This window comes from Rhododendron vialii, chromosome 4a (assembly GCF_030253575.1).
Source record: "Rhododendron vialii isolate Sample 1 chromosome 4a, ASM3025357v1".
NCBI lineage: Eukaryota > Viridiplantae > Streptophyta > Magnoliopsida > Ericales > Ericaceae > Rhododendron > Rhododendron vialii.
In genome coordinates, this window is record NC_080560.1 from 41,556,280 (window position 1) to 41,582,876 (window position 26,597).

Genomic DNA, 26,597 nt, shown 5'->3' on the forward strand with positions numbered 1-26,597 from the left:
GTCTGGCTCGAGCTCGGCTCGACAAACATGTACAAAGCTCGAGCTCGGCTCGTTAGTATTCGGTCTGGAATAAACGAGCCGGCTCGGCTTGAATTCGTCAACTTTTTGGTCTTGATATTAAAAACTGGCTAAACGAGCCGAGTCGAACCGAATATTGACATATTCGAGCCAAGCCGAGCAGAACCTATATATTTCAAGCAGAGACAAACCTGTTCGCGAACCTATATATTGGCATGTTCGAGCAGAGCCGAGCCGAACCTATATATTTCGAGCCGAGACGAACCTGTTCGAGCCGAGCCCTGCTAGGTTTGAGCTCGGCTCGTTTATCCTTCGAACCGAACCGAACGAGCCTTTACCGAGCCGAACTCGCGAGCTGCTCAGCTTATTTACGGCCCTACTTCCGATTTGGATTTCAAACCTAGTTGTGTATCTAAGTGCCAAACCATTTTCTATCCGAACTTGGATTATGGTTGGAATGACAACCGGCTCGATAGATTACAACCACATTTGCCAAATTAGGTCTCGGTGCGTCCACATTTGCCAACTACAGATTACAATCAAGATGGATTAGCTTTTATTCTAGGCTGCATTTCATATGGGCATTTGGGAAATTCAGAAAGCAGGCTAGAGCAGTCACTGCCACGTAAAATGTGAGTAGGTAACATGTCCCAAACCAAGGGGCGGCTCTCGGAAGTTTCTGCCATTTAAAAAAAAAAAAAAGAAGAAAAGGGACGGCCTGCGGTAAATGCGAGTGTGTGTGCATTTGTGTGTGGCTCTAGCATTGATGTGGAAAGGTAACCCCGTGATATTGCACAATTAACAATTTCAATACATTAGCACATATTCACAGAGTATTTGAGAGCCTACTTTTTAGCTTTTTATTTTCAGCTTTTTGGTTTTTTAGATTATGGTTAAAATGTGTTTTGGAGAATGAATGAGTGTTTGAGAGATATGTGTAGAATATATTTTGGAACAGTAGTAGTGTTTGATAGATGAATGATGAAAATGAATTATGGATTGGCTTTTTACCAAGTTGCCCTTGGCCTTTATTATTGTTTTAAAAGGTGTACAAATATTTATTTCTTTTAGCCTTTGGCCTTTATTATTGTGTTAAAAAATGTATGAATAATGTTTAAAGAATTGATTTCTACACTTCCTTTTTTAATATCTATACTCTATTTTTTTTTTTTAGCAAAAAATTACAACACTTTCAACACTAAAATCCAAAAAGGGAGCATGGATATCAAAAAACGGAGTGTATATATAATTCAAATCCCTAATGTTTATTCATTTATTTAAATTAATAGTTATACAAATTTGTTTTTGGGTGTGCGTACAAGATAAGCCTGAAGTAAGGGTAAAATTGGTACTCCAACTTAACTTTAGGTCGGGTATTTTGGTAATTGAACAAAAAAATGGGAAACCCCGAAAATGGGAAAAGGAGCTCAGGACCTCTTTTTCACTTCTTGCCTCTCACGTTAAAAACAGTGAATGAGTTCGACAATTAGATGACCAAACAGCCAAAACACAAAAAGGAGAAGCTGAAAATGCGAAAAGGAAGAAACCAAGCAGACCCCAGTCATGAGACAATAGAATCCAATCGATTGGTTGCTGATTTGACATTTGCAGTTGTATTTGAGGATAGCTTGCTTTAACTCACCTTTCTTGGGTACAGATTCTCTTCTTAAAAACTTGAACAGCATAATTTGACCTACCAATATACCCACACCTGCTATTCTCCACAAAAACACAAACAGAATAATTCTTTTATTGTTCTTGATACAATTTTTAGACCTACACCCAAATTTTCCTTCTCCACTTGGCCTCTGATTTGAAGAAAAATTGATTACTTTCGTGGGATTCTTTATTCTCTCCTATCACTGGATGACCCATAGACATTCTGGGGCAAGGTCAAAAGAGAACTCAGAATAATGCTTGTCCTCTGAATTGCTTTGAGACTTTTTAAGGTCAATAATTCCAGGTCAATTCTTGCCTTGTCAAAAAGATAATACTTGTAACTTTTTGGTACAAGAAATGGAGGTGCAGTTATGGTGTCCTGTCATCTCCATCAGGAGTATTGCCCCGTCACACCACACCACACCACTATCTGTAGGGGACTCCACCGCACTTACATAAGGGCCAAAGCTAAGGTCCCATCACGAATTGGTAGTGTTAGGAGTATGTTTAACCCCAATGAGGGGCAATGGGGGACTCAAATCTGGGCCTTGTCCAACCGGTCCTCAATTTCCATCACTGAACCAACTCTGGTAATGCTTGTATTTCATAGTTAGCAAAAAGGTCCTTACTGCAAAGATAGTATTTAATATTCCACAGTAATAATACCATTAGCTTAGCAACAAGGCATCAATTTGAAGAGGTGAAGAACTAAAGCTCTAAAGACTATTAGTGGAAGTTCAAGTATAGCCCTAATTTTTATTTCCTAAAACAACTAAGAATGCATATGTATAGCTTTCGCCAGTGGCAAACCCTACAAATAGTCAAATAGATACGAGTTCTGGCAAACAATTTGTGGGAATAGAAACTCTGAAAAATAGAGACTAGACCAAATATTTGAACAAATAAAGATGAACACTATCAATTGGATATCAGCTGTGACATATATACAACACAATCCTTTATTAAAAAGTCGGAAATATTGGTAATCTTGGCAAAAGGAAACGGACGCACAAAATGAAATTAAAAAATTGTTGGTCACGACTCAGGACTTGATGCAAAATAACTTACAAGCAAGTTGATGCCTTCAAAGTGCGCTTATTTGTGCCGAGTATGATTACAATTACAGTTACATCATCATGGTATTTCCTTCTCCTACCATCTGGTATACTCATCAATTCTTCTGTACTGAAACCTGCAGTAAAGAAAATAATGTCAATATATAGGTCCTTTGAACTCAGGAGTTCGAGGTAACTATTTTATGATATATCTATACCTCTATCATTACGTTGTCATTCTCTACTTAACCTTCTGATGTGTAAGATTTTTGAACTTTATTCTATAGTTATGTACGCTATACATTATGAAGCATCAATCTTTGTAATATAGGTATTGCTGTAATATGCAAAAGTCTTCGTTCCTTCCCAGGAGCGTCATCCCTTTGGAAACACTGGCTCAAGCTCGGTAGAAAGTAGTACACCGTCATAAATTGGTAATTGGCCAAATGGTGGTTCAATAAAAATTCCCTGGCACATTTTTTGTATTTTGTAACAAACCACATTCTGAAAATCAAACTTTGGCTTGCTCATGGTTCACTAGGACCTCAAAATAACAGAATATAACAGTAGCGTGACATGCCGATAGTTAAAACCAAATTCATCATCAAATAAGGAAATTAACAAGTTTTAGGTTAGTGCACAATTACAGTGATTGTACCTGCAGAATCAGCTGCTCTAATCACAAGCTGCTCCAAAAGAAACTTTGCTGGATCACCAGAAGGGTTGCTTAAGATATATGAATGTACAAGATTTACCGCCTCATCATTGCTGAAGAAGTCAAACAAACCATCACTCCCCAGTATAACAAAGTGATCGGAACTTGAGATTCTGTGGACATTTAGTGACGGTTGAATGGAGACATAAGGAGGACTCGTAAGGTTACGAACTCGAAGAATGCCCATCAAAGCATCATTCAAATTTTTCTGCAAGAGGAAAGTAGAATTAGTTTTTGTTTTTGGGTAAGGATTAAATCTTATAAAAGGGCAGCCACATAATAGGACTCTTACTATCTAAGTACCTCCAATTACGTCTAGGGGTGTTACTATGCCAAACTGGATCATTTTTTATCCTTGCTGATGTAGCATCAGTTGCACAAGTTCTTCCTCACCTATTGCTGCTAAAAAAAAACTTACACTAGCTCCAAGGATAGACTAACAATGCCGCGGGTTCAATTTTGGCAAATTAGATTGAATGGAAAGAGCTTGGAACTCTTGGATCAGGAAGTCGTTTTTGCTAAACTTGTTATAACAAGCGCAAGAGCCTGCTCCATGCATTTGATTCCCAACTAGAAATGCTTCTAGCATGGGCATCTAAGAAATACGAAATACGACAATGGGACGGATATTAACACGTAACACCAATACCTGCACCCGTATAACTTTTGTCGGTGACACAATCAAATGGAACATTGGATTCCATTCGGAAATTTAATAAATAAAAGGAGGAGAAGAAAAGAAACCGCACATGTTTTGAGAGCTTATACTGGTTAAAATCCCAACAATAGGATGGAAATTTATGCAGTAAAAAGAAATAAACGCAACTAACTCCTACCCTTTTTAGGTATCCAACGCCAAATGCCCGAGTCACCTTCAACTTTCCCTTCACTTTTCCAGCCACAATTGTTGCAGGGTCATCTGGATGGTCACGTTTAAGTTGATCTCGTTCCACTTCATTGTCCGCTGTATGACTGTCAGTGAGTTGGATAGCTTGCAGCTTCTTGTCATTCCTACCACCTTCAACATGAGTTGCAACTAAAGCTCGACTATCACCTAAATTGAGGGTATACAAGTCTTTCCCATGCAGAAGTACAACCAAGACACAAGAGCCAATAGATACTAAATCCGGTCGGTCCTCCATTTCCTGTTCAACCATGTACAAGAAATCATTCTCAGCCTGACTAAGAGCACGTTGGAGGCTATCAAGCACTTTCTGGTTGAATGAATAAGATGGTTGTTCAGGTCCCTTGGCAAAACAGTTCATTGATGAATCCTCATCACCGGTTCTTGCAATTCTGCAGTTAATATCATTATCATCCATAAAATACTGGAGGGACTGCTCATCAGAATCTCCAACCAAATCTTGCTTCAGTTCCCAGTCTAGCAAGTTAAGGTAGAACCCAATGGTTTCATACAATGTTCCAGCCAGAAAATCAGCTGCATCTCTACCATTAAAGCCATCATATATTGCACAAAAAAGCCACCCATTTTCTTCAGAACAAACTGCTTGAACTCTGTCTTCGCCAGCTGCACCACCTGCAACTTGTACTTCCGTGGCATTAAGGAAACCTTCACTTCTGGAAGGAGCACTCATGGGTTTTAGCAAAAAGGAATCGTATTCAGGTGTTCCACTGGGAGTGGAAGGACAACTTAAGTTTGACATGCTACTTTGGAGAGAAGATGATAACATGTCCAACTTTGAAATAGAGGGTGAAGAAGGTATCCTTCGAAATGACTTCGGGGAGTCCAAAGTTGGAAGTATTTCTGCCCCAATTAACCCATTGCACATATTAGTGTTGGCCAGTGTGGCATTAGCACTTAAGGCAGCCCCAGATAGGCAAGAAAAGGAACTGTTGGCTCTCCGGAGTTTTATCCGGGTTGAAATTTCAATTCCTTTGTGCATGTCACTGGAATTATCGAGCTGTCCATTGCATTGGTAACCAAAACTTACTTTAATTTCCCCACCACGATCATTTGTTGCCTCTCCAAGCATCATTTCTGTTTCAATATATCTCCATCAACGATTTACCCGGCAGAGGAAATATTAGATAGAACACAAGCTATTACAAGTAGTACAAATTTTTGTCCAAAAGGATCAACAAATGTTTTCAATTCGAGTGGCTCATTGCAAAATATGAATAGCACAAAAAGCATTCAATAAACATAGATTCCACTGTAAAGGATCAGAATCATCGGATCACAGGCTCCAAAAAAACAGACACTGATAAGAGACAATTGACATCAGAATTTAAGAGGTAGGTTAACTCATGCAGAGATGATAATTCTATGACTCTCAATTGCTGTACTGTTAGGAATGGTAGAGTTTGGTCCTTCAATCTAAACAACTCGGACTTAAGTTATGCTTCATATTATAAGTAACAAGAATAGTTATTGATGAATCAAATTCTAATTCTTTAAGAAACATATAAGGAAATGGGGCTAGCCCTCGGCTTTAATTGAGCCTCCACTAGTGCACGGTGATGGTGCTTACTCCTTAGTAAACAGTCGAGATGAGCGTAAGCTGACCTGGACACATTGAGTTGTATTAAAAAGATTCCATTGACATTGATATAGAGCCAATTCCTATAGACACGTCATATGATCTTATCAAATTTTTTTGACTCTTTTCTCCAAAAAAAAAAACAGACTTGAGTTTTGATGTTAATCCGTCAACCCAATAAATTCGTTCACAGCAAATAATCTGGAAAACTAATTCTGAAAGAGCAACCAAACAAAGTCTCTACTATACAAGTGACATACAAAGAGATTGAGAAAATACTATCACTGTAATCTATAATCTATTATTATTACTATAATAAAGCGGCGACTATAATAAAGCAGCGATTACGAAGCCGGCTGATACTTCCAATTTTCCAAAAATACCCGTTCAAACTGCCTAAGAAGAAAGGAAAAAAAAAACTGACACCGAATTTTCTTCCTTCTTTTGCATAAAACGATTTGCAAGCACATCACGTGCGGCTGGGCGTCTACCGCTAGAAGAATAAACGAGCAAGCGAAATAGGACCCATTATAACTGCAGATAATCATAATATAAACGAAAACCAAATAGAAAACAATTCTCCGGATGGAATACATACATAAATATACACAAGGGAATAGAAATGCCTATATAGGAATCTGACACTTAAAACTGACCTCTTCGGTTTCAGAGAGAGAGAGAGAGAGAGAAAGAGAGGTAGAGAGAGAGAAATTGAGGTCACCGACGAAGAGTCCGTAATCTGAATTTTGTTTGCACAGAATCGAAAGTAGAGATGAATAAATGCATGTACGCAAGAAGAACAGTCGTTACTTGAATGCGTGTATGTATAGGTTAGTTAAAGCACAAGCTCAGTCGAGAGAGAGAGAGAGAGAGAGGGGCGCGGGATCTGATTCGGAATAAAATCGACTGGTTAGGAAGAGGGGAGGGAGAGAGAGAGAGAGAGAGAGAGAGAGAGATGCATTTGTTTTTAAAGTCTCTGAAAAAATAATCAGATGCGATTTTTTCTCCTCCTTTCACTCTGCTTTTTTTCTTTTTCCACTCTGAATTTTCGGGAAAAAAAAGTTGCCCAAATTGCTGTCTTTCGGTTACGCCTTTATCGATATGTGTTTGAGTTAATTTCTTACAAGAGATCCTAAAACAAAGTATTTTGAACAAAATGAGTGGTTCGGATTATTTTTGTGAAAATTTGAGACGGGTCCAAAATTCGTATGTACATTTTATGTACGTACTCATATTCTTTTTGAAAATTATGGAACTGAAGGGGCAGTTGTTGAATTGGGTATGGTGTTGTGCAGTGGTGTGTGCACCATCGTGTTATGCACCTCCGAGCCATCAGATCGTGCATCCGACGGTTCAGATCTCATCTTGGCACTGAATGGCTCTCGATCGTTGGTTGCTGAGATGAGATCCGAGTCATTGGATTCACGATCCGACGGCTTGAAAGTGTGCAGCATTGTTTTACTTCACTGCACAACACCAACCCGAAGTTCGGCAATTGTTGCTAATCAGTTTTGAGGTCGTTAAACGAGCTTTGAAATAGGAGATTTCTTTCGTAAACAAAGAAAACTTTTATATGTTCACTTTCCATTTCAAAAATATTCTCTCAAATTTTTTTAATTATTTCGTCATCAGAATTATTCTCTTCAAAATTTGTATTTCTAGTGATTTTTATTACAACGCATTTCTATTCGAAAAGTCAAAAATTTTGTTTTAAATGTTAAAAAATTTTATTAAAGAAGAAAAAATACACAAACCTATAAATTATTTTTATCTCAAGCCTGACAACCAAACAAGGAAATTTTTATGTCATTTTCATTCGTCGCTTGTAACCAATTTTTAATAGTTCAACATCATACTTCATATGTTTCTAAGGAGTGTTATTTTCAGCAATGATTTGGAGCACTAGTCTATTTCGGAAAATGACAACCAATAAAACAGACCACGAATAAATAAATAAAAAAGGAAGAAGAACATTTTTGGAAATTTAGGTGTGGGTATATATGGAGTTATTTTGGATATTAACTAGAGAATGTTTGTGAAGTTAAGCAAGAATATTTTCCCATTTTTGGACAAAATACATGTAACCATTATTCATTTGCCAGAAAAAATATCTAAGCATTATTACTTTTTCTTTCCAGTCAAATTCACATCAATTCTACTCTAAAGAAGGGGGTGGACTTGCCATTCGATGAACAAAGCATAAGCGGATCAGTCTATATGAAGTTTTTTCTCGATTTAGTAGAGTACGTGTCAATAAACAATAAGATTGATTTTTTGAACTGAGCAATCTATTGGGCTGGATACCAAGTCATAACCAATGAAGTATAGGTAGAACACTATGAGCTTGTTCGTTTGGGAGCATTAAAATCCCTGCACACGGTCCGCAATATATTTTTGGCGAAAGGTGGCATGAGAATGCAAATTAGCGTTTGTCGACCACGAGGTTGAATGTTGGGAATCTCACCGGTATCAAATATTTCAAACCTTAAAGCCATAAGAGAGTTTGTCCAGTTACTAATTCTAGGGCTCTGAATTCAGTTGACTATGCTCAAACTAATCTAAACATTCGGTTAGAGGGGGAAGACATTCTTAGATGATAGATTTGATGTGACACAAGACCGAGATGGTCAAGTGTATTCAAGCCCCATATTAGCTCTCTGCCTCCCGTTATGGGCCATGTATGTTCTTTGTGGATGTACTTTACTGCATCTATTTGTAGTAATAAGTAGATGCCAACCAAACTTGCACCACATTTGTGACCATCCATTTGCAAAGAGAGAGAGAGAGAGAGAGAGAGACCTGGAGTCCCTGTAGCCAGAAAACGTGTCGGCAAGTAAGGCACTCCCATTTGCACTTTTATCCTCTCCTTTTCTCTTTAATTACAGATATCATGTGGAGCCTATTTTGGAGCCTCACACAAATAATCAGAGTCATTTAATAATTTAAAAATGATTTTTTGAGTGGTTTGGTAAAAAAATCAGTTCAATTAGACAATTGTATGTGGTTGATCCAATCATTTAATTTTTAATTCATAATTTAGGATTTTGAATACTTAATGAATTTTGAAGAAAAGTTGTACAACTATGTGTTCGATGTCTCCTTGATCTGAACTACATGTATTGTAAGGCTTGTTGAGAAACCGCTTACTAAAAAAATTATCGTAAGGCTTGTTGAGAAGAGCGCTTACTAAAAAAATTATCTTCATTAGACATCAATAGATATCGAAACAGTTTATAGTTGTAAAATAATTTTTGCGTTTTGATACCTATCAATATCTGAACATAATATTTTTTTTGATAAATGCTCTTCTCAACAAGTTCTACAATATATGTGGTTCAGATCAATGAGATACCAAACACATAATTGTTTGACTTTCTTTCAAAATTCATTCACTATTCAAAATCCTAAATCATGAATTAAAAATTAAAAGATTGAATCAACCATACACAATTTTCTTATTAGGCCAATTTTTACGAAACCGCTTGAAAGATTATTTTAAATTATTGAACAACTCCGATTATTTGTATGAGGCTCCAAAGTAGGCCCCACAAAACCTTTGCAACTAAGAAAGAGAGCACAAATGTGCAAGTGAGGCTGGCCTAATTTGCCAACAAAACGTTGCCGTTTTCTGCCGCTGTTGGTATGGTGAGATGGTGATAACTGATAAATTTGCCAAACAATGCTCGGTAGGGTGAAATTATCTCCAATTGGTTTGTCAAGTATGCAGTCAGGAAATTAGGTCAATCTTTTCTCTTTTTTTTCTTTTTTGGGAGAGCAAGAACTTTTAATTGGTCAAGTAAATATACAAATTTCCGACATACCCACCCACACACACACACACACACACAGACAGATTTGGAATACACACTTAGCTCGAAGTCAACCCACAATTAGCTCATACTCAACCCAAAATCTTGATATCAAACAATGCTCAGTATGGTGAGATCATCTCATGATACGATGGATTCATGTCAAAATTCTCCGAATACTGTCTAATTGCCAACTACGATGGATTCACGGCTGCTGATAGAGAAAGGCCAAAGGGGTTTCATAACACCATTACTGCAACATCGATACACCTCAGGCAATACTTGAAATCCAGAGAAAACCCAGAATCTCTATCTACTGCTGTCGGACTTCAACTTTCTTCTTCTGCCACAACCGATCTAGAGCACTGTCCGCATCTCCCTGAAAAAGATGAAAACATATCTGAGATGGGGTAAAAAAACAAATGGAAACACTTTGGCACATCAAACGAGAAAGGGAACAATATTATTCTGCCAAAATAAACAGAGGAAGCAAGGACCAGATTCGCAAGCAAATTAGAATAGGGTTCACCGAGAACCATCCCAACAGATATCGTATAGGCTTCACTGAGAACCATCACAACAGATATCGTATAGGCATTACCGAGAACCAAATTTGGAGGAAAATTATTCAATGCAAAGTTATAAAAGCAAGGACCTTTGTAATAAAAACCGAAGGAAATTGACCAAACTAGGAATCAGCTGAATTTGTGTCATAAAAGCAGTTACGCCTTGAACCACTCGGACTATGATAGTCAGTCGCATACTTTCAGGGGTGTGGTATTGACTATCAACAGCCACATCTTTTCACGCTTTTGAAAGTTCTATCAATAATACGGTAATACCCACAACATTATCGGGAATATATACATCATTTTCACATATCAAATAGATGAGCACAAAAATGTATGTGGGACAGTTCCTTAATTTAAACATGAGAGAACATGTAAAACACTTGAGACTGCCCCACGAATTTCATCTAGGCCGGGTGAAATTGAGTTGCCACACCATTTGTATTTCAGAACTCATTTGGATCGGCCTCAAAAAAGTAACAGCATTTGCAGTAGAAATTAGCAAATAAGAAAGAAAAAATAACTCAACTGCCTCAAAAAAGTAACAGCATTATTTGCAGTAAAAATTAGCAAATAAGAAAGAAAAAATAACTCAACTGCCACTCTTTCAGATGAGTAAAAGAAAGGAAAAGAGAAATGGAATAGTAGAATGTTAGACCCCTCTTGCTTGAAAGAGGTTACAAAGACATCCCATTCACACAGATGAAAGGTGTCTAATTTACTATGTGCCCGCAACGGAACACAAGCAGCAAGGAGTAGTAAGCATGCTCAGTTCTCTCAAAGGCAATCCAAAGAACCTACATTATTGACATTACATGCTCTCTTAGGCAACTTCCTCTTTCCAGATTCAAGACATGTGCGGCATACAAATCAAACAACTACTAAAGTTTGTTTTCCTCCTTCCAACACCCGACCACCCATCTACCTACCTTTTTCCCCACGACCCTGAAACCTGTTGACCCCTCTTGTGTGAAAGAGATTAGAGAGAAATCCCATTCACTGAGATGGAAGGGGTCTAATTTAATTTATGCCCGCAACGGAACACAAGCAGCATGGAGTAGTAAGCACGCTCAGTTCTCTCGAAGGCAATCCAAAGAAACTACATTACATGCTCCCTTAGGCAACTTCCTCCTTCCAGATTCAAGACAAGCGAGGCATACACATCAAGCAGCTACTAAAGTTTGTTTTCCTCCTTCCCACACCCAACCACACGTCCCTAAATAATAAACATACACGACCATTCTAACAGAAAAACAAACCCCAAGGTTAAACAAAATCCCAACCAACTTCTACGCCAATTCCAACAGGTCTAAGAAACCAAACACAGGAGTTCAATTACTATCCGACAAACTGAAAACTAGTGTCCAAAAATTCCACCACAAATGCTTAAGGTCGCGTGAAAGGTAGCAGAAAGACAACCTGAGCACGGATGTAACCGCAAAGAGCAAAAGTAGAGAAGGTGCCGGTAAAAATACCCCTCTCATCCAAATGCCCAAGGTTAACCTGGACCGAGGCATGGTCCTTGGCAGTAATTAGCCTATTTGTTGCGGAACTGTAATCAAACAACATAGTTCAGTAAACAACAAAAACAACCAAAACTCACAAACCCCACCAAAAAAACTACTTCATGAATGGAAATGAAACGAAAGAATACCATTTTCTGGGAATATAAAGATCCATGTTCTGACCCTCTTCATTCTGCATCTTGAATCCTTGGTGGATGTTTTTACTAGGAAGTTTGCAAAATCCACAAAATCCAACAGTGAATATGATGTATCTTCTCATGCAGTTTACAGTGTGATAACAGCAAAGAAACAATAACTATGCATACTCTAACATCGTAAACAGAAAGCACTAAATGGAACTATAGAAGTAACAGTCATGCAAATCTACCTTATGAGGTCCTCTAAATAAAATGACAAGCAATGTCAAATCAAATGCATATCGATCTTGCAAGATGGCCCGAGTGGATGAGTGTTCACAGAGGTCGACCAAGGGGGCCCGGGCCTGGCACACCCCCCAATTATTCTACCATATTTTAGGTTTTGTTTAGAAAATTTGTGAAGAAAGGTCTCCCCTAAAAATTGTGTTATTATTATTTTGTTGTCAACAAAAGAATACATGTGATTTGGTCCCTCACATCAAGAATCCTGCGTCCGCCACTGCGTGTTTGTTCCAAGTTCATCAAGTCTTACGAGCAACTCTCCTAACCCCACTACTAACAAATATCATATGATGTAGATTTCTATTCCTCGAAATTTTTTCTATTCCTCAAAAATAAAAATAAACAGCATATCACATAGAAAATTGATTGCTAACCAACTTTAGCAAGGCCAAATTATATTAGACCCTACAACTGAATTCAACTGTGCAGACGAGATAGGTGTTCTAGGTTATCGTTTTCTTCGAAAATAAAACAAACATGAAAGGACCCATACATGGAATAAACTCAACCAAAATTACACAATAGAGTTATATAGGCAGCTATACATGGAATATATGGAGAGAGAGAGAGAGAGAGAGAGAGAGAGAGAGAAGGGTATACCGGAAGCGCCCCTCGGAGCTCGTGGAGAGAGAGATTGCGGTGAGAATCGAGGAGGATGCAGAGGTCCCTTTTTAAAGGTTCAAAACCCTAATTCCTGGCCCATATGAGATTTCAATCTCGACCGTTGGTTGGAAGGGCCAACGCTAACAGATTACGGCTGATGAGACATCAACATATTTGAGTTGTTGGGCTGGCCCATGGTTCAACTGCGGCCCATATTTGAGCCATCTTGGGCTTGGTTGGGCATAGGTAAATTCAGATTCTAGGTTTGTAAATTTTTCGTAGTGTTTTCTTCTTTATTTTTCTAGTATATTTCTCAATTTCATTTCAAAAATTCATGTTTTATTGTAATCTAATATTAGGAGTAAAAAAGTAAAATTAATTAGAATGGATTCCTATTATGATGCCATAAAATATTCATTAAAAACCACATTGATAGGCCTCATTCCGCTAAAGGAAATAAGTACTTATTTGTCGAATTAAAGGTAATGTATTGTGAGAGAACAGCATGTCTCGTAAAGCGGAAAATAAATATTTAAAAAATAAAAACCTTAGCGAAACGGGCCTAAATGACTCACCATTTTGGGCTTTCAACTCTCATCGCGAGCTAAAACTCTTTGCCACTCAAGAACTCCCAAAAAGAGCATTCCAAACGTTTGGGGAATCCGGACATAATTTGGCACGAGCTAGCTAACCCAAGATACCAGACGTTATCAATGACGAATAATCATTCGAATAAAGTTGAGGGAGAGATTTGTAGTGAGACAATGGGATTATCATTGGGCCACATATTACTAGCATTTTCACTTTAGAGTAAAAGTGCAAGTCCCGTTTTTCTAAAGAAAATAAGTATCCATTATTTAAATTAAAAGGTGATATATTGTGAGAGAATAACATATCTCACAAAGCGAAAAATAAGTACTTAGTAAAAAATAAAAACCTTAGAGAAACGGAACCTAAAAAAACTCTAATAACCACGTGCATTGGACTTGATCTCTGAGCCATAACATTATGTTAATGTTGTGGCTATTGAATAAAACAATTTTTTTCCTATGGTTTTGTCAAAGATTTGATTGTGACTTGAGATGCGCCTTGAATGAACAAATGTTCAAATGCCAAGAACAATTTACCGACTTTTTTTTTTTAACTTACCCCAAAAAAAAAAAAAAACCGACTTTTCAATCATAAATCATTCTCCCCTTATGGACGCAAAACATTTTTCTGTGCATTTGTCCAACCAAAAAACTAAAGCAGAAAAAAATTAACAAAAAACAACCATTCTACGTCGAAAAAAGACCAAGGCTAAATGTCACGCCTTCCGCATCTCAGTTCTGTAAAGAATGGATTGTATTTTCGTGGCAGTCACGGCCCACACCTACAAGAAGTTACCAATGAAATGAGGCACCAAAAGATGCCTCAGTTACACATCAATATGATCTCAGACTAGAACAACTGGTTTGAAATCCCAGACAAAAAAACACAATCGGCAAGACAAATCATACGCATTAAAAAATCAAATGGCGAATGGTCTTAGGCCGAATCATCAGCTGTCCTTGGTTCTTCTTTCGGCTTCAGAGCAGCAGAAGGAGAAGGAGACCCCTCTTGCCCCATCTCGGTCCTCAGTTCATTGATGCTCTGCTCCAACTCGTCTATCCGGCTCCCCATCTCATCAAGTGCATTGTAGTTAAAGAAACAAACAAAAAACTCCACCCAAATCAGCAGTGACAATTGAGCACCGAAAAAGGGCAAAAATGGGCAATTTGGCATGAACAGTGAAAAATCTCATTGGAAAGATAGAGATAGCTTTCTGTAGAATTTGCCAGCATAAACCCATTGTCTAGAGATTAAAAAAAAAAAAAAAAAAAGATACCCTCCCCCTCAGAGAGAGAGAGAGAGAGAGCACAGGCAAGACTTCTCAGGTAAACGACATCGCACTGATGTTCCTATACTGCTATGGATACCAACAAAAAAGACACTTTATTGCAAGAAAAATAGTCATCCATTTACTTTGGATAAAACTGGAGTCATGCCTACTGAGGTATCCCTAAGTTGCCCACAGAAACTGGAAAACGAGAGGGAATGATCTTACGAATCTACTAAAGCAATTGAGTTAAAATCTACGAAGGAACATAATCTGTATTGAATGCATAGAAACACAAAAGGACTGAGCAAATTTCAGTGCTATAATGCAATTAACAGTGAGATAAATGGAAGGATATTCTTTGAAATGATGGAGTCTGACATCGTCTGGAACCTAGATTGCTGCAAAACTCAAGATTATCAACAAACAAACTCAGTTCCCAAAACAAAAGCATTTCCAGATGCAAAAGCCTAAAACTTGAGAATAGACTCACCATTTGCTGTAGAAGATTCTGCACCTGAAAAAAAGTAGTACAAAATTTCAGTAAGTGAAAAGGCTAATTTATTTCATTCATAGGCATCTCCAATTCACCTCTATTTCTCCAAAATAGAGGATGAATGTGACACATTGAGGGAAGATTTTGTAATTTATTCTCTTTTTTCTCCACTTTTTTATACTTTTTGGGAGAATTTTTGAGGGACCAATCGTCCTTTTTAGAGTTTGGAGGGATTTTGTGCTCCAAATTTACTTTTGGTCCTCTATTCTTAGAGTACAAAATTTACTTTTAGAGGACCAAACTCTAAAAAGGACGGTGGATCCCTTAAAGATTCTCCCCAAAAGTACAAAAAGTGAAGAAAAAAAAGAATAAATTACAAAATTTTCCCTCAATGTGTCACATCCATCCTCTATTTTGGAGGAATGGAGGTGGATTGGAGATGCCAGGCAAACAATTTCAAAGAAGGTGGAAGCTACTCTTTTTCTGTTGTTCTTTGGAAATAAGGTTGAAGCTTAAAATACATGACTATCATAAAAGTGGAAAGAAAATATAGTTCTCCCAAAATATAACCAACCCTGGCTCATTATCCAGTAACTGGTCTAGGACGGACATCAAGGAGCAATGGCATCACTACACCATTCTTATAGCCATTGTGAGGCACTCAAGAACTCTTTTCCTTATTGTGAGGAAAAGATGACAATAAACATAAACTTAGCCATTCGTCATAGTTGTGGAGCTTACAAATACTGTCATATCAGCAGGGCTCTGTTTCTGATCATCTGTATCTCGCCCATCCTGCCAACAAAAGTGAGTCAGTACTCAGCAAAAATGTTAACATTAGCAATGCACCAAACAGTAAAGCACACGATACTCATATACATCACATAAAACTAAACAATAACAAGGGCATCCATTAATGCTCAATTGGAAAACCTATGATTGATACTGGAAGACATAAATCAGATAAAAGTAGAACTACTTGTATGCACCTTGCTCCACCCACTCAGCATCAAGCAACTACAAAGAGACACACTGTCCAACCCAACACTAGAGCAGCAAATGAAGAGTCTAGAATGGTGATTTATTGATTTAAGAACAGTGGCGGGCAAAGTGGCTTTGTAACCCATTCCAATAGGAACAGCACATTTTTTGGACCATCATATCCATGAGAAAGGAAAAGCTGTACATAGTTCATTTTGGAAGTTAAAAGACTGCTATACTAACCACTTCAACATGGGTATGCACAAAAAAATTTAGCGAATCAGTCACATACTCCTACAACTAGGCGAGCAGAATCAAAGTCTTTAGGCATGGCCTTTGGCAAGTCAATCTTCCCCATACCTCCTAAAAAGATCCGCAAGGGAATCCAAGGCAAGTTTCTTACAACTTGAGCTCGCACCGCAATCGGGAAAATGGAGAAACTTGACTCTATTTTCTTCTTGAGCCTCAACAATGACCAAACAAGCTAAGAGGTGACAATCTCACCTCAACCTCATCACCAAACTACAAGCGAATCATACCATCCTTATCACATGTCACAACATCGTCATCATTCTCGCCATGGAATCAATCTTACGAGGGGCCGAAAATCTCATGTGATACCCATAACTGGCTTTTCATTGCATTTTGCTCCTAACATCCTATCATCCAATTACAGCTACGAAAGGTTTCATTTTGCTCCTAACATCCCATCATCCTTAGGTTTCATTTTGATCCCAAGGCTGTCAGGCAAACTAGGTTTTTCAAAGTCTAAGCTATTTTAGAACCTCTCTATTCCCAGCACATTTTTGAAAAATATCCTCGCTGATCAACTAAACACAAAACAGAAAACATGACAATACATACATAACCAACATCATGTACCCCAAATGGACAGTGAACATAGACTAGATAAAAGTAAAACAATACCACTTCCTTCGTTTCTCCATGTTCATCTAAAGCAAAGCAAATAATATCGATAGACTACGAGAAATAACTTTAGATTCACATCCAAAAAAGGTCCTTGATCAAGTAAATGCACAACAGAAAACGTTCCACCGCACATACCTGCCGAACCGACATTAGGAACACATACTATATGGACAAGTGAACGACAAGAGGAAATACTGAAACCACTTCCTTAGTTTCTCCCCCTCCATTTAAAGCAACTAATGTTATACAAGAAACAATCCTATATTTTACTATCTACCATTTAAGTTGTTTTAATTTTTGATAACTCAGGTGTCCGGGTCACCTTTCGCGCACCTCCAATTATCCAGGACCAATCCCACTGCCTACTTGCGTGGGTCCCAATTAAAGCAAGAGCAAAGCTTTACTCTGTACAGATCGTCCCCAAAGAGGTTAACAACACCTAAGAGGTTTCAATCCAAGACCTTAGGAGGAAGCAAATCCCTAAGTTCCAAGTCTTGACCACTAGGCCAACCCCTGTGGCCCGTACATCACGGTAAACATTTTAAACCGCAACTCCATCGGAAAAAAACCATATACAGTGAAACAACATATTTTTCCACATTAGTTACGAAAAACAAAAAAACATATTTTTCCACATCAATTCTACACCAAGTTCCTCGGCTAGCACCAATTTAAAAAACAAAAAATCAACGAACACGAACAGTCCGAGTTTATTGAACAATACGGTCTCGAGATCTAGCGTGTTAGTTTTTCCTAAGTTTTCTCGGCAAACAAACGGAACAGAAAATAGTGGAATTCGCGTACGTAACGTGGAATCTCAGATCAGTGGATTAGATTGATTAGAATCTTAGAATAGAGTTTGAGCAATTTCACTTTATGCCCTAGCGAAATGCAAACAAATTACAAAGCGCTAACGGAAATCGGATGGATTGAGGTCGATCGATCAGTTCATGCGTGTTAGAAATTTGCGTGATCAGACATTCTAGAGAGAGAGAGAGAGATTACCATGTTCGAGTTTCTGGTGGTAATGGCCTTTGAAATTCGAATTCTAAAAAAGGAGAGATGCGAGCGTGAGCTAAATACAGAGAGCCGATGCTAAAAAGACGATGGAAACGGGGGGAGGTCCTATAGGCACGCGAGTTCTTCTCGGTACACCCACCTCTTCTCATATAAATTTTCTTTTTCTTTTATTTCATATGGGCTGTGCTACGTGCACAGACTGCTGTGCACAGCAGCCTTTTTTTTCCGCCTCGGGTCGCACAAAGATGATCGGAGCCGCTCATTTTGTTCAAAATGGCTTAAATTCTGAAGTGATTTTGGGTGTTTTGTTAACGCCTCAAACGATATCGAACGAAGCTCATTTTTTACAGAGACCTTAAACGATATATTTTGAACAAAATGAGCGGCTCCGATCATCTTTGTGCGACCCGAGGCAGAAAAAAAAGGCTGCTGTGCACAGCAGTATGTGCACGAATCATTTCTGATTTCATATAGTGTACATCAAACCTGCTTCCCGTGGCACGGCACTCACACTCAGGCTACCACTGTGGAGAAAAAATGAAACGACGAACTTGACAAGCTTGGATTCACTTCATGTAAATTTTCAACTAGCTTATTTTTAGTAGGAAAATTTATTTTGACACTCCATATTTTCATAATCACACTTCAATATTTATCTTTTAGTATTTGTGTGTTATGTGTATTTTGAACATTAAAAGATAGTAGTAAATAATAGAGTTTATCAAAAAGTGGAGTGACAGTATCAAGTCTGACCCCCCTCCAATTCTAGCCCGTAAAAATTTCTTACGATTTTACGTCAATGATCGAAATAGTTCATTTTATTTTGCTCGTTGAGAACATGAAGTATGCTAAAAATCAAGTTTATTGGACATCTTTGGATATGATTTTGGAACACATTATCTTTCAAAATATAATATTGCAACGGTCGAACAAAATCTCTTTCTAAATTTTTTGCAATATAAAATTATAAATCTGTTTCGAAATCATATCAAACAATAATTTATCAAACTGATTTTTGATATGCTTGATGCTCTTAGGGAATTGAAAATTATGAATGGTCCTGATCATTGAAGTGTGATTGAAAAAGTTTTTTCCGAGCCGAAATTGGAGAGTGTTCTCGCCAATCCGGTCGGAACAATTTGGAGCATCATGCTCCCAAAACCGCTTGAGGGCATCACAGCCATTGTCCAAATTGGGCCAAGGTGACTCCAATTCACCGGGTGCAAATTTCGTTCACTCACATGAAAAAATATGTGAAACGATACAATAGTTTGGGAGTACCGCTGTGCGGTACTTCGGACCACTTTACAACCTCACAATCACATGATATCCACAATTAAGTGTATGAACCCCACATAAATGTATGGTTCTGAAGTAGTCCAAAGTACCAGGTGACAGTTCTCCCAGATTACTGAATAATCACTCGAAAATAACCTACCTACTTATAGGTTCGGGCCACCGCAATACACCTTTCCATTAGTTTTTAACCACTGTTAACCAAAACTCTATAAAAGGAAAGAGAGTAACCTATTTGGTCAAGGAAAGATGGAAGAAAGCAAGTAGACATACCATGATCAGGAAAGGTATAATTAACACACACATGGAGTACCGAAAGACCAAAAAATCCATCATTTTGAAATGAGAAGGAAAAAATTGATTTCGGCATACGAAAGTGTGTATATATATATACCGACGTGTGAATGATTAAATACGGATATATGCATTCGTGTGTAATTACAACTCCAACGAGTTACGATTAACTCTCCTAATTTTTCTCTATGGAGGCTTTCGATAGAAGTTAAAAGTGCGGTCAACTTTTTTTCCTTTTTTCTTCCTTTAAAAGCGGTAAATAATAGAAGATTAGGAGTGACCAACAAAAAAAGTGAGAATTGTTCACCCACATTTTAGGTGGTGGGTGAACAAAATTGATCAAAGATTCAAAATGGAGAGAATCCCTTTTCTTGATTTCCATTGAAATTTTTGGAAGTTCTGCCACATATGGAATGGCTATAGTCACAAACAAAAAAGGTAACGCCTTGACTCCAAAGGCCAGAGAATCCTACACAAGATCCATGCAAAATCTCACACCCCCAAATCCTCATTTTCTGCCTCATTCATCTCTCTCTCTCTTCTGGCCTCTCTCTCCTCCCTCCTGTCAAATCTCTCAGAATTCCCAACATCCCAAACCCACCACACCCCCGCCGTCCGCCGCCGTCGAAACCCAACAAAAAAGAAAACGCAATGGCAGCAGCCAATCAGGCTCTCCGGTCATTACTATTTCTACTCCTCGTACCCCTATCCCTCACCACGGCCACGATTTTCCTTTTCGGGTCGGGTCAGAAATACAGGGCCTTGGCCCAGACTGTTGGGCTCCCGCCGCTGCGAGCCATCCACCTGGGCTCAATGGGCTCGAGTTTCCTTATGGGCTTCTCGGCCTGGCTCGCGTGGGCCGAGGGCGGATTCCGCGGCCCATCCGACGCACTGCCCCTGTACATTGCTCAAGTCTCCTTGAGCCTGGTTTTCCACCCGCTCGTGCTTAGGATCGGAGCGGCTTATCTGGGGTTGGTTTTCTGTCTCTTGTTTTTTGGTACGACGGTGGGGTGTTACGAGAGATTCCGGCGAGCGAATCTGGTCGCCGGAGCTCTCGTCACGCTTTGTTTGGCATGGGTGGCATTCCTTACCTTTGTTAATTTCAAGCTTGTTTTGATTTGAGATTATCAGTTTTTGGGAGGCCAGTGGTCGCATTGTTTGTTGATCACTAGATTGTTATAGGATTCTCTTTTGACGTGTGCTTAGGGGCTATTTTGGCGAAATAATTCAAATGAATTATTTTTTTTGTTTTTATTTATATTTTTTTCGCATTTGTTAATTTTTGTGTTTTTTTATTGGGTTATTGTTTCATCATGACGAGAGGAATCTAAAAAATAAAAAATTATCATCGAAATTGATATTTTTTTTAATAAGTCATTATTCGATTGTAATTTTTTATTTTTTAGATTTCTCTCGTCACGACGAAGCAATAATTCACAGAAAATAGTTGCAAAATTTACAAATGCGAAAAAATTTAAATAAAAAAAAAGATTATAATATTTCTCCAAAATAGCCCTTAGTACCTTTCTTAATTTTATTTTACATGTGTGATAATTGAGTGGAACAAAGTAACAAACTACGCCCATCTTGAGGTTTAGAAATCAATGACCGGACAAATCTTTAATAGTCTCAAAGTTTTTGATAGCTGTGTTGACCGAAGTTACAAGCATAGATCGGCGTGTAAGAGCATCTCCAATCCAATACTCTATTTGAGAGTATTAAAATACTCTATTTTATTCATAAAGTGATTTTAGAGGAAATCACTATTCCTATTTTCTCCAACCACAAACCCTCTATTTATTCATAAAGTAATTTTAGAGGAGATCCTCTATATTTTCTCTCATCCTCTAAATATGAAGGATCAAAATCTCATCTTCTCAAATAGAGGAGGCTTGAGAGGATGGATTGGAAGAGTTTCATACTCTCAAATGGAGGAATAGAGCATGGATTGGAGATGCTCTAAGGCCTTACTTGCTCTCGTTTTGACCAATTTTCTTACACCATCCGTCCGAAAATAAACATTTACATTTTTGGTAAAGCTGTTTGGTTAACTGGCTCCAATTTTCTTTCTTTTTTTTTCCCCTAGGAGTACACATTAAACGGATGTTTTCTTCTAAAGAAAACAACTAAATACGAGTTTAGTGCTGTTGAGTGTGTTGTTTTCCAAGTTTTGACAGCACAACTAGAGCTAAATACTTTTAATTAAGAGATCGATTATGATGTCCCAATAAATATGAAATTGTACATTCCACCTAATTTTGCTATTACCAGTATGAACACGCAGAAGACTCAGAGAATCCTAAATTGCACCTCGCTACTGAAAACTCATTAAAATGTCACATGGTGCATCATGTCCCTTCTCTTTCACACGTTGTTCTGAATTTGGAAATCCTGTAGTGCTGTAGTGCAGTCTGCATTACGACCGCACTATAGGGGCTGTAGGGCGGCCGATCCAACCGTTCATTTTGACTATGACCGCTCGAATTCTCTATTGCCGAAATGGATGGTTGGATCGGCCGCCGTACAGGATCCCCGAATCTCGTTGTGCCTCAAGACAAAGTGTGTGAATCTCACCGTAATGTGTGATGAAGAAGGGGCTTGGGGCCCAACAGCAAAGAATGATTCTCCTACTGAAAAATTATTATCCGACGCCCTTGAAAACTATTCATTCTCACAAACAAACTCTACTATCTCAGGCTCCATTCTTGCAAACTCATTTTTCTTGTTTGTCTTTTATGATTTTTTTGTTAAATTTGTGTAATAGTTTTTGGATTAATCATCCGTATCGACAAGAGAAGTTTAAAAAGAAAAAAATTATGATCAAAAGTAGGAAAAAAAGTTTACTAAAGACGAAAAAAAGTATCAAATAGTAGTCTTATTTTTTTAAAGTGTAGTATTATATGAATTTTTTCAACATTAGTCTATATTTTTATATTTTTTTGATTCGTCTCGTCAAGATAAGCAATTAAATACGAAAAACTAAACAAAAGGTACAAAAAATAAAAAATACCAAAATAAATTTTAGACTTACAAGTTTACAACAACGCACCCTAAGAATTTATTTTATTCGAGTAGACTTCACACTTTGCGGTCCATCTAACCAATTTCAACAAATGAATTCAAAGAAAATGAGAGAGAGAGAGAGACTTCACACTTTGCGGTCCATCTAACCAATTTCAACAAATGAATTCAAAGAAAATGAGAGAGAGAGAGAGAGAGAGAGAGAGAGAGAGAGAGAGAGAGAGAGAGAGAGAGAGAGAGAGAGAGAGAGAGAGATTGCTCTGTTGGTGGGATAACGACCGACCTTCCTTTTCAATCTAGGAGTCCTTTTCTGGATGTGGAAAGAGAAACATGCAGGCTATGCAGCTGTATGATTTTTTTTGAGATTTTAGGGTTCTTATTTATTTTTTAAGTACTTATTTTTATTTTATAAGATAAATCATTCTTTCATAATATATAATTTTTAATTCAAAAAATAAGTACTTTGTTTAAAAATAAATATTTATTTTAATTAGTAAAATACACCCTTAATCGTTAGATACATATCGAAACAAAGGGTTGAGAATTGAGATATATAAATGAAGAATATTACCTAAAGATACCGAGCTTCCTTATTAATTTGTTACATGATTACCAATACAGGCTGCCTTGATTTTCATTGTAACTTATGAAACATCTATACAATTCACTAGAAAAATATTTGGAGTTGCCCCTAGGTTTTTAACAGAAGGATTTAAAAAAAGGATCACTCACTCTTGTTCGTTTGGGATACACAAAACTCCAATGCACGGTCTTCAATAAATTTTCTTTATCTCTCTCCACTCATTACACTTCAAAACCTCCCTCAAAACCCAAAACCGAATCAGTTATCCCCTTTAGTTTTTGTTGTATATCATGAAAAGTGCAAGTATGGTACCCCGTCAGCTTCGTCAGGTAATATTACCCTGTCATAAAATAGCACTATCGATAGGAGATTCATCGCATCTACGTCGGAACCGAAGCCAATTCCACCAGGTGCGAATAGAATTGTGAATATATTTAGCTCCAACAAGGGACTAATATTGGAATCCTACCATTAGTGTAGGGTTTTTGTTTTTTTGTCCCGGTCACTTTTTGAGGGACTAATATTGGAATCCTACCATTAGTGTAGGGTTTTTGTTTTTTTGTCCCGGTCACTTTTTGAGGTTGCGGGTTCATCCCAGCATTTTGAATAAATCCAGGCGGCTCTCCTAACGCGAGATATTCCACATCCCAAATTGTGATTTTGAATATGATCAAAAATAAAAATAAAAAATATTTGTGATTTTGAAATGTACTTAACGCGTAACGCGGATCCGCAGTACGTTTTGTCGTTTTTTAATTTTGGCCGGGTGTGAGTGAGTGGGGGGATCGATAAAATTATTATTATTCTTACACTTATAAAAAATGACAAGTTCGGCGTAAACCCGCATGTCTTTGCGGTCAATTTCCTTGCATCATGCTGCAGAAGACAGCAAATCGTTATTATTAGTTTACGACGTCCTATATAAATGTCCTAGAGCACCTATATAGTACATAGTGAGTAGTAATCAAAGCGAACAATAAAAATTACTCCACGACATGAACAATGACGCCCATAAAAAAAAAAAATGGGAGTAGTAAAATTTTCCCTTCCTCTGTTTTCTCACCATCATGTATACCAGTATCGTAATCGGGTAGTCTGTTGTAGGTAGGTGCGGTTAAAATTGTCAAACTTTTGATTTAAGAAGACCTTTTGACTCGTTAATTGGCTTGGGGAACGTGGCAACAAGGCCCGCGCGATAAAGAGACTTTGGTCAAATCTTGACTTAGAAAAAACGGTTGATCATCCAATTACGAAAGCACACGTGTACAAAGTTTGGAGAAGTATCCGAGGAAGATGTTCGCGGGGAGCAGCCTTCGCGGGACAGAATCTTAAACCGTGGAAATTCGCCAAAGCTCGCGGAAGGAAGACGAGGCCCCGTTACTAGGGCGGCCAACGCAGCAAAAGACTGTGGATAAAGTCCCGCGAGTCGCTGCGATTTCAGAATTATAAGAGAGAACTTAGCTAAAGAATCTTTGGAGTTTCATTCGGGCCATAAGGCAGGGTCCGAAAGGGCTCCGCGACAAGAGAACGATCGCAGCAGGTCGTGATCTTGCTCCAGCAGGAATGGGGGAGATTCTTGTGGCTTGGTGGCTTGGGAAGGAGGATGCGTCGTGGGGATTAGGCTCTCCCACGGGAAGAACCCGGGAGAGATAGTGTTTTTCCCCAAGACCTAGAGGTACATAAGGGACACGTGTCGGGATTTTATAGGAACGCCATCATGGGCCTGACCTAGGTCCAGGTGCCCTATAAATACCCCTGTCATTCCCCCTGATTTGCTATAGCTGACTTTTCATGGAGCGAAAGTGGTGAGCACTGAATTTAAGGAATGAGAACATTCTTCCCCAAAGAAAATGTGATCTCATCCGGTTAATCTAGAAAAAGCCAATTACTGCCTCCGTGGAAGAAACAAAGGACACGGTGCCTTTGTCTCTTTTGTACCTCTTGCTCCTTCTCTCACCCCACAAGATTGCTCCTCATTTCTCCCCACGAATCATCAACCAATCGCACCTCTCCAGCTCACACGTAAACACACTTTCGCGGAACCTCAACCTACACCTGTAATGAGGGGTGCACTATAGAGATGCATGTAGCACACGATTTGTAAATTAAAATGGACGACTCGATCGCACACTACACTTCTTTAGTATACTCTTGCACTACTGGGTGTCCGAATACCCCCCTCTCTCTCCATCGACGTTGATAAGGGAGAATCACTAACACAGAGAGAGAGAGAGAGAGAGAGAGAGAGAGAGATAGACGAGAGATTATCCAATGCCTTCGGTCATTGCCGTACGGTGCCTCTGGAGTGAACAATATAGGGTGAAAGAATGGGTCTGGGGCACATGGGTGTACTAAATAAATTTTCCACTCCCAAAGCAAATCGTAGACTTTCCCATCTTTGCAAAATATTCCAAATCCCGATTAATTAATAAAATCTAAACCCATATTCCGATCCCCCATCTTGGACCTGTTTTAAATTTTTAATCATCCCAATTCCCATTTCCCACTTCCATTTTCCATTCTGACCCCCCTATGTTTTTACTGTTCATTTTATGGAAGAAAATACTAGTAGTATGATTTTATTACAGACAATGTTCGATTTTTTTGTATCGGCGATGTTCTTAACTACGTACGAGAGCAACGAGATGAGTGATAAGAGTTCTTATTGTGAGCCCGAGATAAGACTCACAAAATGGTAAATTGGAGGAGAGTGGAAAGATGAGGGAGAGCTAATCCGATTTGTATCCATCATTTTCAAATTCTGTTTGCCAAAGTATATAGGTTTGATAACCAGGCTAACCAGTTGAGTGTTGAAGTTTGGTTTCAAAACTTGTCAAGTTTCAAAAATAGGTTAAAGATTAGCTTGTTTATTTGATTTGAAATGACTTTTAATAAAGCCGAACGGGGTCTGAAACCTTAATGATCTTAAACATGTTTAAGCTCGGTTTAAAATCTATATCTATGCTATATCGTGTTGTACGTAGGGGTTCTTTTCATGAGGATCTCCTTAATGACCTTAATGATCTTAAACACGTTTCATCAACTAAAAATCCTTGAATTTTTAAAGTATTTTCAAAAACTATATTAGTGACTAACCTAACCACATACTTAAATCTTGGTTACTAGAGCCAATAAAATTCTACTGGCCAAAAGGAATCCCATGATTTCTGGGATTTTTTCATAAGAAACCATTGAAAAGTACCTAATTAACATGCAGCCATGCAGGTAGCAGATTCAAGGATGC

At 38.2% G+C, this 26,597-nt stretch overlaps 4 protein-coding genes and 1 long non-coding RNA gene across 6 annotated transcripts; 2 read left to right on the forward strand and 3 right to left on the reverse strand.

Annotated features, from left to right (window-relative positions):
- Window positions 1–2,570: 2,570 nt before the first annotated feature.
- LOC131324488 (probable protein phosphatase 2C 40) lies at window positions 2,571–6,752 on the reverse strand. The gene is made up of 4 exons (XM_058356467.1): window positions 6,605–6,752; window positions 4,284–5,446; window positions 3,391–3,655; window positions 2,571–2,869 (listed from the first exon to the last, which is right to left on the reverse strand). Exons 2-4 carry the CDS (start codon window positions 5,442–5,444, stop codon window positions 2,742–2,744), a joined length of 1,554 nt encoding a protein of 517 aa, XP_058212450.1. The 5' UTR covers window positions 5,445–5,446; window positions 6,605–6,752; the 3' UTR covers window positions 2,571–2,741.
- On the forward strand, window positions 5,339–6,825 carry LOC131324498 (uncharacterized). Of its 2 annotated transcripts, none has more exons than XR_009199370.1 (2): window positions 5,339–5,448; window positions 6,619–6,825. It is a non-coding gene; the product is annotated as an uncharacterized LOC131324498 (long non-coding RNA). The 2 variants fall into 2 exon arrangements; XR_009199369.1 differs by having other exon boundaries at window positions 5,342–5,448; window positions 6,627–6,825.
- Window positions 6,826–9,816: 2,991 nt separating this feature from the next.
- Window positions 9,817–12,953, reverse strand: LOC131324496 (small ribosomal subunit protein eS21-like). The gene is made up of 4 exons (XM_058356474.1): window positions 12,872–12,953; window positions 11,981–12,055; window positions 11,746–11,878; window positions 9,817–10,136 (listed from the first exon to the last, which is right to left on the reverse strand). The coding sequence occupies exons 2-4, from the start codon at window positions 12,028–12,030 to the stop codon at window positions 10,071–10,073; spliced, it is 249 nt and encodes an 82-aa protein (XP_058212457.1). The 5' UTR covers window positions 12,031–12,055; window positions 12,872–12,953; the 3' UTR covers window positions 9,817–10,070.
- Window positions 12,954–14,200: 1,247 nt separating this feature from the next.
- On the reverse strand, window positions 14,201–18,248 carry LOC131324495 (heat shock factor-binding protein-like). The gene is made up of 5 exons (XM_058356473.1): window positions 18,145–18,248; window positions 15,970–16,023; window positions 15,226–15,249; window positions 15,091–15,133; window positions 14,201–14,544 (listed from the first exon to the last, which is right to left on the reverse strand). The coding sequence occupies exons 1-5, from the start codon at window positions 18,145–18,147 to the stop codon at window positions 14,402–14,404; spliced, it is 267 nt and encodes an 88-aa protein (XP_058212456.1). The 5' UTR covers window positions 18,148–18,248; the 3' UTR covers window positions 14,201–14,401.
- A 1,955-nt stretch (window positions 18,249–20,203) lies between these two features.
- On the forward strand, window positions 20,204–21,003 carry LOC131324497 (translocator protein homolog). Its single transcript, XM_058356475.1, has one exon. The coding sequence runs from the start codon at window positions 20,401–20,403 to the stop codon at window positions 20,869–20,871; it is 471 nt and encodes a 156-aa protein (XP_058212458.1). The 5' UTR covers window positions 20,204–20,400; the 3' UTR covers window positions 20,872–21,003.
- Window positions 21,004–26,597: the final 5,594 nt, after the last annotated feature.